This window comes from Equus asinus, chromosome 19, assembly GCF_041296235.1.
Source record: "Equus asinus isolate D_3611 breed Donkey chromosome 19, EquAss-T2T_v2, whole genome shotgun sequence".
NCBI classification, from domain to species: Eukaryota; Metazoa; Chordata; class Mammalia; order Perissodactyla; family Equidae; genus Equus; species Equus asinus.
Window position 1 is genome coordinate 25,680,025 of NC_091808.1, and position 16,434 is coordinate 25,696,458.

The following is a 16,434-nucleotide window of genomic DNA, read 5'->3' on the forward strand; positions in this document are numbered from 1 at the left end:
CAGAAACTCAGGCCCCTAGACTTTAGTGAGCAGCTTGAGGGAGGACAACACTTGGCATGTTAGAAGAACTACAAAGAGATCAGCGACACTGGAATAGAATGGGTGAGGTGGAGAGTTAAAAAGAGATGTCGCAAAAAGAACTGAGGGCCCGATCATATAGTGCAGCACTGTCCCAAAGAAATTTACTGACAGCCATAGAAATGTAATTTTAAATTTTCATGTGGCCACAATAAAAGAGTAAAAGGAAACAGGTAAAGTTAACATTAATAGTGTATTTTATACAACTCAGTTTATCTAAAGTGTTACCATTTGCGCATGTAATCTTTGAAACCCAAAGTGTATTTACACTTACAGCCACATCTCACTTCCTACTAGCCGCACTTCAACGGCTCGGCGGCCACCAGGGTTAGTGCTGGCCGCGCTGGATGGTGCAGATGCTCATTCTGACTCACTGTTGAAAGGACTTTGTCTATTACTCTGAGTGACTTGGGAGATGTTTTAGGGTTTTAAGAATTAAAGTGTCATGATTTGATTTATGTTTTAAAAAGATCAGAGCCAGCCTGAACTGAGAATACACCATAAGGGACCAAGAGTGGAAACCGGGAGATCTATTACAGTAATCCTGATGAGGAATGATGGTGGCTCAGATGATAGCAGTGGATGACATAGAAGTGGCTGAATTCCTGATCATTTTGAAGGTAGAACAAATAGGATGGATTGCATTTGGTGTGGGAGCTAGGAGTCAAGAATGATCCCAAGACTTTGGCCTGAATAACAGGAAGGATGGATTGACCTCATCTGAGATGAGAAAGGCTGTTGGAGGGATGGGGGAAGGAAGGTAGGTGCTCAGTTTTGGATAGGTGTATCTGAGAAGCCTTTAGGCACCCAAGAGAAGATGTAGAGTGGGCAGGGGGATTTGAGTCTGCAGGTTAGGGCAGAGTTTGGAGGTAAAAGTTTGGAGAGCATCAACCTTGAAACTGGACAAGATTAGCAAAGAATAAGAGTGAACAGAGAAGAGAGTACCAAAGACTGAGCACTGAGACGTCTGAAATTAGGACATCGAAAATAACATGAAAATGACATTAAAATACTACCAAATATTGTAGCATTTTTGCACTATAGTTTTTAAAAATTTAAACACATATGTTTATAATTTTCATTATGATCTTGTTCATTTTACTGAAAAACTACAACTTTAGATGAAACTAAAACTTTTTTGTGACTTTTTTTACTTTAAAATGTCTCACAAATCTTTAAGTAAAACTCATATTATAGACAACTACATTTAAACAATAGAGAGTAAAAATAAATATTGGATTGTAATCAAATTAGGTACCATAATCAGTCTTTAATATGTGTTGTTTATATATGTGTTCCCCAGAGATGAGTAAGGTAACTATTTAATAAATAAAACATTAAATAATAGTACAGCAATTTGAAATCTGTCTAACAGTCTACAAATTCATGTGGCTTTGTTTTATTTGTGATAAACTTACCAATTTGCTTTTTAAATATAAGCTTTCATTGATGGTTATGTGTTCTTACCTCATTGTAGACTGTCAATGAATTAGATCTTTATTCCTTTAATTATATTGAAATCTCAGGTATGAAAATTGCCCTATAAAACAAAATCCATTATTTTACCATAAGCACATTTGTGACTTTTTTAAAAAGCACAACTCATACTTCACATGAGATTCTAATCCTTTGTGATCTCTGTATATCAAGGCAATTCTTTACAATACAATGTGGAAATTAGTGTATTAAATTAAAAGCTGAAAATGAGAATTAGCTCATTTTTATCTAAGTGACTAAATAAACATACTGACAATCCTTAATTTTTTAACATAGGCAACTGTTTGTGTTTTTTCAGTCTATTCGAGAAGTCACAGGCTACGTGTTAGTGGCTCTTAACCAGTTTCGTTACCTGCCTCTGGAGAACTTACGCATTATTCGTGGGACAAAACTTTATGAGGATCGATACGCCTTGGCAATATTTTTAAACTACAGAAAAGATGGAAACTTTGGACTTCAGGAACTTGGATTGAAGAACTTGACAGGTAAGGAAAATATCGAAAATAGCAAACGTACTCTCATTATCAATATAATGCGATAGACACATGCAAACACGTGTGTATAGTTACTGCAGTACGTGTTACATTGAGAAACACTAAAGTGTTTAAAAATCTACTATGTATTTATCTTATGAGAAATGATGGCCTATGATGCCCATGCTTTCTTTACAGTTATCGTAAGTGCAGTCTGAAGGATACGGTAACACTGTATCTCAGCTGAACAGGAGTACACTCTAAGGAAATGCTCAGTGACTGAGAACTGAGATATGAAGCAGGTTTAAGAATGTTAGGTTTGGCGGTCTCAGGTGATCAGTGGACCATATCATCAAATCTCTGCAATAACACTTCAATTTTCACTCTCGTTAGAGCTCAGTAAATACACAAGCTATTATATCTAGTTCCACTAATCTAGTTTTTGCACAATCCTTTATTTTTGGAAAACGTATCTACATTATTACTCCAGTTTTGATTTCTCTTATTCAGTAACTCACTAAATGTGATCAGTAATTCTTTCTCAGAAGGCTTTAATATCGTCAGCGATTTTATCCTCCTAAGATGGGAGGTAGGTCATTGATAACCTGAAGTTACCATCTTGCTACAAAAAGCACTTTGTAGGAATTTGTTTCTTAAGCTGGTCCTTGCAATCTCGCCCATACCTCCTCAGCTCATGTTGTCTATGGTTCAGAAAGGCTGTTGTTGAGACTTCTTGGTGCAAAGTTTCTAATCATGAATTTTGTCATGAGTTCCTATTATCAAAATCTGCTAATTAGCAATTAATTATCATCTCACAGTGAGGTAAAGGAGTTTAAGCTATTAATTTAATCTAAATTAATATGATCTCTATATTTTGCATCAAAATAGGTAGTGATTTTACGTGTGAGTCCACACAATGATAATGTTTCTTGATACTGAAAAATGAAATACTTTAGAGGTACTGCCCTAAAATGTTAAGTAAAAATAAGATTAATATTGCCAGGTTATTAAAATTAATTGTTTCCTTTATTTACAGTGGAAACTAAATATATAATTTTAAGTTATAACTAGTTTCATAGTCAATCAGACATATGAACTAAAATTGGGATATTTTGGATGAATGAAAGAATACTGACTATGTTATTTATTTTGGGCATGATTGCTGTAGAACTGATGGCGTAATGGTACATGCAAATTGTTCAGAATTTATAGATTCCTTCATCAACATTTTTACTATTTTTTTCTTTCAAAGATAGTTTTGGACTGAAGAGCAGGATGTTTGACTAAATTGCTACTTGCATGGAAATAATGATAGGAGGAAGAATTTTGGAAATGGAATGGATAGAGAAAAATTGAATGATTGAAATTAGCAGTCTAAACATAATCTATTTAAAACTTGCATAGGAAACATTGTGTTTTCTTCACGATTTTTTCCTGATTATCTTAAAGAAAAATGATTAAAATTCTTTTCAAACCTTTATAATACTTGAAATATGTTATTATTGCATAATATGTGCTATTTGAAGAATCTTCCCGTACATAAAATGTGTTTAAAGAGTTCTCTTATTTATTTCTGCATTTAACATCAGTATTACTAACACTTTAAAAAAGAGTTATTTAATCAAAATGATACCATATTTAAACATACCTTATCTATTGAGGGATCTCACACCATGTATTACTTATTGTAGTAACAGTTCTTTAACTTGTGCCGTACCAAAATATAACACTATTACTTCAAAATATTATTCTCTATTCTTCCAGAAAGCATTATGATATTTTCTTGTGCACTAGTAGAAATGGATAATTAATAGCTGATTTAAAAAATGAATTGATTGTTTAGAAAAAATATGTATGTGTTCAAGAATTATTATTAATTTCTTTTTTGAATATGAATTAAAGTGTAAGAGAACAAATGAAACATTTAGACAATTTGGAAATTTTCCAGATATTTTAATATATTTATTAGGTGGTTGAGAATTACATGCCAGCATTATTCTATGACACAATCTAGATTCATTGATCTGACTTTAGGTAATTGGATCAATAGTGTAACTTAAATTTTAAAATCAGAGTTTACACAATAAACATGATTGTGTTTGTGTGTAAGAATAGATAAGGAAGGACAGGAGACACATAACTGTTCATATAAAGAGGACTTTGGGATAAAATTTGCTTTATAGCAATATCTTAAAGAACTAAATATTCTAGATAACCTGCTTAATGTAACAAGCAAACATTGCAATTCACTTCAGATAAGACAATTTTTGTGTTTTGGAAGGATATTTGTTTTATGTTGTTCATGTGCTGTAAGAAGCAAGCTGATAAAAAATGTTCAAAAATTTAATGTTATATTAAGTGAAGAGCTATAGGACTGGCCCTAGTTATAGATTTACCTGTGTAATATGAGGGGAAATACCTCGCTGCCTAACTACCATAGTAGATTAGATTGTTAACTCAGTTCTTAAAGGACCAGCAGCATCAGCACCACCTAGGTATTTGTTAGAAATGCAGATTCTTGGGCCTCAACTGAGACCTAAAAGATGACAAACTCTGGGGGTGGGGACCAGCAGTGTGTGTTTTAAGGATCCCTCCAGTGATTCTGATGATCACTAAAATTTGAGAAGTACTGTTCTAATTAATCAAAAATGTGTTACCAAGAAATGGTAGCACGATATCTAGTTAACCTCTTCACACTTACTTGATCCAAATAATTTTCATTCATTTATCATCTCCTGGAGAGAATGGAAGGAGTAGAACAGAGAACAGATATATTTTTTATTGAAAGACGCGAAATACAGCCTCAGTTTGGTTTAAGATGAAGAGAAACATGTGAGTATAAAAAGGCTTAGAGATGAGGGAGATGCTGGGAATAAACTTTCTTCTGTATCATCATTCTGCCTCATACCAACTTCACATAATGGTAAGCCATTACAAAGACAATGATAATTCATGATGAATTTACTTTTAAGGAAATTTTATTTTTAAGCACTTTAAACAAGATAAGTAAATACCAGCTGTGGGGAATGAGAAGTATGCAGAGTGTTGTAACAAAGAATTTTGAGATTAAGATTTCAAGGCTTTTTGGTATGTGTATATATATCTCAAGCAAGTTTTTCTGTTTAGCCAGAAAAAATGCTTGTGTCTCATCTTGCGGTACAACCAAAATGAAAGTATTTAAGTAAGATCTGTAGTAATATCTGTAGCCCATGGAATTTGTGTGTTTCTCTTGAAATCTTTTTCGGCGTGTTGACATTGGACTATTATGCCTTTATAGCAGTACGTTTGCCTCCTGCAAACTTTGGGTAAAAGGCATGTTTGGTTAACAAGAGGACTGTCATATGTAAGGGTTAATGGTTGGGTATATATATAAATTAACTGCTATCTTACACATTCTTATTAATCAGCTTGATGCTCACCAAAAGCTAGTCCTTGGACTACAGACATTACCACAAATCTTACTTAGATGCTCTCATTGTGGTTGTGTCCAAAGACAAGAAACACACTTTAACATATTTTCTGGTTAAACAGAAAAACTTGTTTTACTGCTGCCACTCTCATTTCCCCAGTCCATTATGGATGAGGGGGAGTAGCATGGAGAAGAGGCAGGTCCCTAGGCTAAGGATATGCCACACAATCTAAAAGGGAGTGAGGAACTTGTCTTGGCAACCTTTAGTTGCCCTATCACACTGGATCATCCTTTTCTGGTCAAGGGAGAGACTATATTTCCATCAGTATGTTCCTTCAGGCATATAATTATCTCAAGGCCATCGGGAATGACATTAGTCCGTCAGAAGAGGACGTAATGGGAGAGAACTACACCACTGCCTCTATTAAGCTCACTTGTTTGTGGTTGTTCTTATTAATCACTCCCAGTGATGATGCTCTGCTGGGTTTTTTTTATCAGGTCTCTCTTAATCAAACATTCCTATTCAAAATTCAAACCAACATTTAATATACTTGCAATCTTAAGTCTATGAGCTTCTACTTATTTAGTCATCTGACCAAAACTAAATTTTGTTTCATTATATGGGGCATAAAAACCACTATTATTTTCTCCCCTCTATAATTTATAAAATTACCTCATTTGTTAGTAGTGATGGATAATATTACATAATTTCACCCATGTTATACTGTAGATATGAAGAAATCTTTGAGAAAGACCTAAGTTTGAGAAAGACCTAAGCTGGTCATATATTATTTATAATGATGATAACCTAGGTACAAATTTAATACATGCATATGTGCATTTATCATATCAAATTTCACCTTAAATATGTGAATTTTCTTTTTAAGAATTATGAGAATATTTCTTTTAAGTAGGTGAAATTTTGGATGATACGAATATATAATTTATGTTTTCCAAAAAGTAGCCAAATACCCTACTTCTTTTCAGACCAACGCATTTCAGTATTAGTGCCTTTATTTAATATTTTATGGAGAGTCTAATTGCTTGGTTAACTGTATATCGGATCATCTCACTTGGATTGTTATTTGAGATATGGACAAACGAAAATTTTAAACAAGGGAAATACTGAAGTTATTTTGGGGAGCCTTCAAAAAGTGTGAAGGATATATTAAGTTTACTGAATTCTGGTAGACTAAAAACAAAATAAAATGTTTAGTGCAGGCACTACAACATCTGAGTGATGCAACATTTGAACAGTGTAGCATCTGAACATCACATCTGAATGTCTGCCTTCAAATACACATAGGCTATTAATTAAAATGGTACATTGAAGTGACACAGCACCTTAAACTTCTCAAACTTCTTCAGCATTATTCAGTAATGGTCAAAGAAATAACCGAATATTGAAATGGTCAGGCTACCTATAACTGACTCAACGTATGTCAAAGAGCGCGGATGTGAAATAAAAAAAAAAATTTCCATTCAAATATCAGATCACCACCTGCAGTCTGAGTGTCTCTCTGAGACTTCGATTCTTCATCTTTAAAATCTAGAAGAAAATTTCACCACACGGTGTTGTTACAGGCATTAAAGAAACAAAATAGGGAGCTTTTCAGTCACAGCACCTGTCACCTCGAGGATGCTTAGGAAACCTTAGCTCTCTCTCTGTCTTGTTTCGTATTTAGCTTTTTTTTTTTTTTGTCAACACACTGACAAAACTGCTGAACCTGTTTCTGCATATTCGAATAGGTGCCTGTTATTTCACTGGGGCTTTGAAACGTGACTTGCTTAGACAAAATGTGCTCCAAATTTCAGCATCTCCTCTGATACTGCTTTGAAACTAGTTGACGTATGAGATCTATTTCTCTGGCAGTGAGAAGCCTGAGGCTGTTCTTTGTCTGCTTTCAATATGATGGGGTATCTAGTACTTCACAACACTTCTGCACATCTTTCAGCATCTCATGCCAAGCACCTGTTGCCCTGGCCCTTCATTTCAAATCTCTGTTATCATGTTTCACCCTTCATTGGCCCTGACATTTGTCTTGACCTAGACAAGAGACATATTCATTCTGAGTTCTTTTTCTGACGCTAGAGTTGCTAAGCATTCTTCAGTTGCTCTGTGAAAGGTCTTAGTAATGTTTGAGTGGGTTCATCCAGCCTAGTTCAGGGATTGCTGTTAAATACAATGTTTGGCAAAGGCACTACAAATATTCACATTAGAAGAACTACCCAGCATATTGTGATATCTGGAGGAAAAAAGAAATGATGCCAAGAATCTTCCTAGCTTAGGGATAAATTATCTGGAAAATGATTTGATCAAAACTATCCTATAGTGAAAATTCTATGAGTCAGATGGAATCAGTGAAGAGTGGCACATTCTTATGAAGGCATCAATTTTTATATCAGTTCCACAATTTCTAGAAATGATACTCTAGTCAATGTTCTTAAAGAAGATTGTTTGCTTGTCATGTCAATGTATATTAACTAGAAGAAGGAAAATCACAATGAAATATTTATGTATACAGGTAAACCAGAAACATATATTTGAAAGGAAATGTTATAAATATGGGGTCAGATAGTTATATTCACCATTTCACCAAATTTCTGGAACTTATCATTGGTTTTAGGGAACTGATGGGTGAATTTGTGGAACTGAATGAAGGTAAAATGGGAATTTCTCCTCCTTCTGTGCCACTGATCAGAAAGGAGTCTGTTCATGGAAAAATAAGAAATGGGAGGGTAAAATTTCCAGGAAATAAAACCATCCCTTCTCCTCTAGCTAATGTATTTGTAGTCATAATTGGTAAGATAATCTGCTCAGACCATAAAAAGCAACCCCTTTGATTTATGTCCTGAAGGGACATAAAGGGATCCTGAAGAGGTCCCACTCCCTCAACTACATTCTGTTTAATCCCTATAGCAATCTTAAGAAAAAACTGGGGGAAACATAACCTTATAGGAGTCTCTCAGGAAAATTCCCTACTTGGGACTTTAAACTTATGTCATTGTTCTTTCTTGTCCCTAAGATACACTAGATCTGTATGTTCCCTTCCCTAAAAGAGAAAGAATATATATTTTAAGGAAAGAAAACATATAAGGTCCACAAACTTCCTTATTAGAGCTCATTTATTGAGAAAGAATGCTTATTTGCTTAAGTCATTTAGGAAATGGAGGAGAAAGTTTGCTCCTCAGGGTTCCAAATGCAATAAGAGAAAATAATTTGTTATCACCATGAGTCCGTGATTTCTCTCTGATGGAAGATATTAAAATATGAATTCTCACCCTCACCCTAGGACATTAGCTTTGTGGGGCCTATGGACACTCAACTGTAAAGAAACGGCAAGTTCTTTGCATCCATGCTCAGTCACAAGTAATGTGAGGATGAAATCATTGGATCATTGCACATTCTGATCTGCTGGAATCAAACCAGAGGACTGGAAGTGTTACCAAACCAAAGCGGGTTCACTTCCTGGTGAGTTAAATCAGAATCTCCACCAGAAGGAGTTGTCACACAAAGTAGAGTTTATTTGCAGCAAATAGGAGACCACGCAGAATCATTTCCAAAGTTGTGGCTTTCCCTGAGCATGGAACAGCAAGGGCCTTTTATTTTGGATGGGGAATGAATATTCAAAAGGGAGCAGTGGGTATTTGCGTGTGCAGGCTCAGTTGGAAAACATGCTTCCGCATGCCTTGTGCGTTAAGTAAAGGGCGAGTTTAGGTCATCTCTTGGCTCATCTGCGCAGTCACGGCTCTTGAGGTGGGGCTTAGTCTGTTCAGGGTGGTTGGTGATTGCATCTCTTAACATAAAAAAGAAAAAGAATACAATTTGGAGAAACAGTTAAATGCTTCTGAAACTTCCCTTGAGTTCCTCGGGACAATGAGTCGGTGACAGAAGCTGTGTGAATAATATCTGAGGATAACCTGAATCTGCGTTTTAGAGGGAATGAAGAGTAGATGGATGTTTCGATAAGCCTCCTTGCAGTTTAAAGTATATATAAATATATCATCTAGTTTAGTTAGAGGAGGAGACCCGAAGCTTGGCAGACCCTAAAACTCTCCCTCAGTCAGAGGTAAGAAACTAGGCTGCATGTTGCTCTCCTCTGATGTTTACCAAACGTGTTTCTGTTTTTAGTGCCATCTAGTTGATTTTGACTCCTAGCAACCCTGTGGACAGCAGAGTGGAACCCTGCCTGGTCTTTGTTGCTCTATCAGACAATGCTCTGCTGCTCTTCTCAGGGTTTTCATGGCCAATTATTTCTGGATTGGGTGGCTACATCCTTCTTTCTAGTCTGCCTTAGTCTGGAAGCTCCGCTGAAACCTGTCCATCATGGGTGACCCTGGTGGTATTTGAAACACTGGTGGCATAGCTTTCAGCGTCACAGCAACACACAGCCACTAGAGTATGGCAACCGATAGACAGGTGGTGTGGTTCCCTGACGGGGAAACAAACCCAGTGCTACAGCGGGGAGAGCGCTGAATCTTAACTACTGGACTACCAGGGCTGGCTAACCAAAGGCATGATAATTACAATATCCTATATTGTTATGGCATTTTATACTTTATAAAATGATTTCAGTTTCCTTTTCTTTGTTTCACACAAAAGTCTGGAATTGCAACCTGGAAAATATCTTTACTGTATTTTTACGTTTAAGGAAACCAGGCCTCAGATCTTGTGGCTAATAAGATGTACCGTGTTCTAGAATCCAGATGTATTTCCCAATCTCTTCGTATTGTGCCATTCCTAAGAAATGTTTAGGACATTTCTCCAAGTGAGACCATAGTCAGTGAAGTATTAAAATGACTGTAAACATAATCCAAACTTAAGCAGAAGATCTTAAGGTTGTATTCTGAGAAGGATGTTTCTGATTTTAATTGTATAACACTTGAATATATCATGGATGTATGCATAGGAAATGGTAATAAAACACAAGTAAACACATAGAATGACAATGTTGTAAATACTGGATTTGATTTAAAAGTATCAGATCTACTGACTAATTTTATAGCTACTGCCTTTCAACTATGGCTTTTTAAAAACCAAGCCCACTGAACTCTTAGCCATAACTCACAAATATTTATTAATAGACTCAATTTTACTGGTAAAAATTCAGGATTCTTTTGAAAAGTGATATCAATTCAAATATTTCTTAGCTTTGTTTTGTTCCTCTTGTATATTCAAGACATTGTGCTGAGATATGAGCTATTCCAAGTTATCTTTACATACCTATCTTCTCTCAGTAAATATTTCTGATAAATATTTACTTACCAGCTGCAGTGGGAAAGCATTGGGAAAGTATTTTCCTTGATCATGATGCTGCTGCTGCTGCTGCTGATGATGATGATGCTTTTATGGTCCAGAGTCTCCATTTTCATCTGTTTTGCCCTGTGAAGCAACACTGTCCAATAGAACTTTCTGGGATGATGGAAATAGTCTGTGCTGCACAGTTGAGTGATGAGTAGCCAAATGCGGCTACTGAGAACTTGAGATGTGGCTAGTGTGAGAAAACGCATTTTCAATTTTATCTAATTTTAATTAATTTAAATTTAAATAGCTACGTGTGATTAGTGGTCGTTGTATTAGATGGAGCAGCATTAAAGGGACAACATATTTTACCGATCCCAACACAGTAGATAAGGATATTTATGAGCAGAATAGCATGGAGAATCAGAGCACAGGCCTTGGATCCAGACTCCCTCCGTTCAAATCCTGCTCTAGGCAAGTTATTCAACTTATCCAGCCTTGGTTTCCTCACCTTCAAATGAATGTAATGAGAACCCTCAGTTTGTAAGATGGTTGTTAAAGTTGAATTATAAATTACATATATAGTATCAAATGCAGTCCCTGAAATAAATGTTATTCATTGTTATTTGAGAAATATGCTTTTGATAAACAAAAGAAACAATATATTTTTAGAATCATTGAAAGCGAGTTAGGATTATATAATCAAATTATAAAATTTAAATATGTCATTTGTGATTTAAGATCTAAGAATATTTTATATTTGAGTCAGCTGGTTCTGGATGGCATGCATTGGTTTTTAACATGCTTTAAGCTGCTAGTTATGACTTTGGTTTTCTGTTTGAAAGAAATGTGACTTTTTGAAAACGAGATTTTTACTCTTACCCGCAGTTCCCACAGTATAAGTATCTACTTATAAATAGGTCCCAAACTCTGTTTCTTAAATGACTTCAAAGAGAGAAGTAAGGAATAGGAGATTGTCATTATTATTATTACAGCAGAGAAACTATATTGAAAATCTGTTGAGAGTTATTTCTGGCATAGACACTGCCCATATCTTTAGAATTCCCCAGGCCATGTGGAAAGTTTCTTTTCATAACATAACATTTATTTAATAAGAAATACGGCACAAAAGAAACCCTTCTATATGTTTTCTCAAATAGATATGTACCATAGTTCATTAAATCTAAGTCAACATCAATTTTAAGAAACTTTTTGATTGTTCTTTGTAGACCACATTGAAAAGAGAAATGAAAGCCAAATGTAACTGTAAAGGATTGTGCCATGAATCAAGAGTTTGTAGATATTAAATATGAAAATATATACATTTTAGAATTGATAAAATATAGTAATATGTAAAGAGAATGAGGTACAACAAACCTCTCATTATTTTCCTAGAATTATAGCAGAATAACTGCTATTGTAATGGTGAAACTGTTTACTGTGGAAATATATGAAAGAAGTTGCAGTAGAAATGGCCAATATTTCATAAATGATGAATAGAATTTTCCATTTATCTATATCTACCAGGGAATAGATACGTGAGGATTTGCATGGCTCAACACCTTTTGATGTAGCAAGTGGTACAGTGGTTAATTTCGCTGTGTTCCACTTCAGTGGCCTGGGTTCTCAAGCCGGCGACTTACATATAACCTGGAGGAAGATTGGCACAGATGTTAGCTCAGGGCTAATCTTCCTCAAGCAGAAAAAAAAAAAGGAAATTTGAATTATTGTTTTTCTTTTCCTGAGATTTTGCTGACTTATTCACTCTGTTGGTGAAAGAGATGAAAACATAGTTCAAAGGTAAAAAGAAAAAACATCACTTATTTTAGGAATTTCCCTTAAATTTTGCTCTCTTAGTGATACATGTCAGCTAGGTCTCAGGATTATTATAGGATGTCAGAGAGAAAAGAGTGCCTTTTCACTTGTATCGTTGTCAGCCTACCTGGAAGTTCAATACAATGCTTTTCCTCATTACTCTAGCTGTTTATTTTCCCTCCCTCCTTAATACTTTATGACCCACTTTGTGCAATATATTTTCTATCTTCTAGCTATAGTACTATTGTACACTGAGTCAAATTGTTTTGGTTATTGAATCATAATAACCATAAAAATTTTGAGGAATATTTACAAGAAAAAGTGAAGGAAAATATTCATCCATAACCTTTTTCTTCCTTCTAAGACTATTCAGTTTACTCAATTTCATTTACTCTGTGATGCAAATTAGAGTTTGATTTTGTAGTATCAATAATGTTGAAAAAGGCTGATATCAGAAAGAACTTTTTTTTGGTATTTTTGTTTTTTTTATTTTTTGTGGTAGCATTGGTTTATAACATTATATAAATTTCAGCTGTACATCGTAATATAAGAGAGAACATTTTTTATTTTCAATCTACATGAAATAAAGGGACTTCAAACTTTAATTAGGTCTTTTTTTTTTTTTTTAAAGATTTTATTTTTTCCTTTTTCTCCCCAAAGCCCCCCCGGTACATAGTTGTGTATTCTTCGTTGTGGGTTCTTCTAGTTGTGGCATGTGGGACGCTGCCTCAGCGTGGTCTGATGAGCAGTGCCATGTCCGCGCCCAGGATTCGAACTAACGAAACACTGGGCCGCCTGCAGCGGAGCGCGTGAACTTAACCACTCGGCCACGGGGCCAGCCCCAAATTAGGTCTTTTTTTAATGACACATGTAATGAGCATATCCTGGAAACTATTGACAAAGAAAATAGTGAATATATTTTCATTTGAATTGTTCCCCAATTCTCTAACGCTCAGCTTTAATATTTAGTGAGGTGGTTCTATATCGTGTAGAATTATATGTCTAGTGAAGTGCCATCCAGAATCCTGTTATAAATTCTACTAGTTTTTAAACTATATATATTACCAGAATTATTTTAGTCTTTGTGCCTTTGGTTTTAATGATTTCACCTGCCATTTTTAGCATAATACATCTAGAAAACAAAATATCTATATGGCATAATAGAGCCCAGGGTATGTGTGCTACTATTAATCATAATATTCATAATTAATAAGCATTTACTATGTACAGGTCAATGGCTTACAAACATTATCTTTCTTCATCCTTACAATAACACTTAATTAGTGGATTACTATGGTTGTTTCCATTTTGGAGTTAAAGAAACTGCAGTTTAAAGTAGTAACATGTCACAGAACACACAACAATTTAAGGAGTTCAGATTTGAAGTCATGTTTTCCTTTTATCACCATGCTATAGAGATTCTGAGAAGGAAGGAAGTCATGTGAAACTGAACTTTACCATCTTCTGCTCTGTGTGAATGAACTGAGAATATGTGAAATTATTCATATGGTCCAGGTGTCATCTCTTCAATGCATTCTTTCATTTTTATTTCCTAATGAAATTTTGCTTACTGTAGATACTTTACCTAAAAAATTAAAGAAATCTAAAAGAGATACACATTGCATAAATGGATTGAATTATTTATGATATTGAAGCATTTTTATCATGGTTTTTAGGTTTATTTCTACAGATATTAGAAACTAAAATGATAGAGTATAATAACAGAATTAAATTAACTACTCTAATTGAGAATTGACTTCATGACTTTTCCTTTATGAACACTAGAATTCAAAAGAACAGATTAATAGCCATATTTGGGGTGTGTATTATTTAGTTTTGATTTAACTTTAAAAGTTGTGTTTTGTCAAGATAAGTTTTTTTGTCTTTGTCTCAATTTAGTGCTGTTTCTACTATATTACTCCAAAAATATGATTTTCTTCGAGGTGCTAGAGAGAAGGAAGTAGCAATTTAAATTTGTTTAAAAAATTTACGCCAATCTATATGTGCTTAGGTGTGTATCTCATTCACCAGTGGGAAAAAAATTAAGTGAACTAAATTCTGGAGTTCGTTTGCTACCCAACTGTAATCCAAATTCATCAACTGCCTACAAAATACTATGAAATTTGACATGGGCTGTATAGTATTGTTCAAAGAATACTGTTTAGTATGTTTTGCAAGGAAAAGATGGAAAAGATGATGAAGTAGTACTTGGTGTACCCATAGCTGTATCTTTTCTATAGCATGGGTAGAAAAATGAAGAGAAGCAGGGAAGCAGCCTATGTCATTGCTATCATTTTTCGCATAGTGAATGTGTAGCTGAATTTCACACCTATGCATTACATTGTCATTTCATGTAGTTAGAAATTACATGTCATAATGATAAATCTTTGCAATTAAAATTGTATCATGCTTCAAATGCAGGCCTGTGGTGCTCCGGGAAAAAGGGTGAATCAAGAATTAGTGTCTTGGCTCAAGTGCCTCTTAAAAATTAAGAAAATCTAACTATCATTTGTGTAAAATAAATACATCAGAGGTCACAGTATAGGTTATCAACTCCTTTGTGAGTTTATGGAAGATCATCTGCATAATTTAAGTGGCTATCCAAATGTTGTATGCAGTTATTCTGTATTAACTGTGGGCAGTGACTTCTTATATTACATTTGGTTGATTATTAAATAGAAAATATTGAAAAACATTTAAAACTGAATAGTGTTTGTTGGGCCGTTCCCTGCCAATTTTGACATCTGATTTAAATTTAAATCAGGAAGCGGTTTAGTGTAACTTTTCAGTTTATTTATATTTTAATCCATTAAAATATGACTTAATAAGAGATATTCAGTACCAGGGAAGGCTTTGAAACACTTCCTTCTGAATCACAAAGCCTTAGAATTTTAGAGAGAAAAGATAGTAATATATAATCCTAAAATTAATAGAAATTCAAGCTTCGAAATTTTACTATGTTTCTAAATTTCATATGTACAGATAAACATAAAATGATGGGCCCCCAAGTGGTTTTCTCTTTGAGAAACATTTCTAAATATAATTGCAAATAACTGTTTAAGCCAACTAGTTTGTAACGTCGAAAAAAATCCTTGGAAAAAAATGCAATAAAATTGGTGAGATACAAAGGACAAACGTAGCTGAAATTCCATACATGTCTATACTGTTTGTGCTAGTTAAAGCCAACTCTGACTGTGCCATTTATAGTTCTCTGATTAGCACTTCACTCATGAGAACATGTAAACAATCACAGATAATTAAGTAGCTTTTGTTGTATTCAAGACATACTCCAAGATTTGGGCATAAAGTCAGGAATAGTTTTGGAGAGGGCAAAATGATAAAAATGGAACTCAGAACTAAAACAATTGAAAAAGATTCTTGATCCAGACATATATCTTTTGCCTGAGAATGTTGACTTATGATCACGATTCAAATCTAGCCCATGTGTTCTAGATAGAAGGTATGTTTCTAGATAATGAAGACTATATTTCCAACATACTCTTTTCTAGTCCCAGGAGCATGAAATAGTAGAAAGAACCTGAGTTTTGAAATCTGATAAATTTGAAATTTCATAGCAGCACTGCAACTAATGAGAGAAATGTCAAAATCATTGAAGTGCTGTGCCTCCGTTTCCTCATCTGAAAATGAGAATTGAATGAAAAAATGCATGCAAACTGCCAAGCATAGTGATTAGCCCCAAATAGTGTTAATTCCCTTCCTATCTCCCTCTTCTGTATATAGTTCTCAATGGAGTAACACTGTTTAAGAGTATTAATTTGTTAATTCTTGCCACATCTATATAAGACGCTTCCTTCATTGGTTCTGTTTTGACAGATGTATTTGATTTTAGTAAAGCCTAACCTCACTAGCCACCAGAAGATTCATATTCTCATCCCATTTGTACCTGAGATAAATCACTT

General features: G+C 34.5%; 1 protein-coding gene across 8 annotated transcripts in view; it reads left to right on the forward strand.

Moving 5' to 3' along the window:
* The window catches only part of ERBB4 (erb-b2 receptor tyrosine kinase 4), a 1,100,930-nt gene that overhangs the window by 584,933 nt on the left and 499,563 nt on the right, over positions 1 to 16,434 (forward strand). For all 8 annotated transcript variants that reach the window (XM_070489795.1, XM_070489798.1, XM_014851360.3 and 5 more), the window contains one exon: positions 1,874 to 2,060. In XM_070489795.1, coding sequence (XP_070345896.1) covers positions 1,874 to 2,060 — 187 coding nt within the window. The remainder of the gene's footprint in view (positions 1 to 1,873; positions 2,061 to 16,434) is intronic.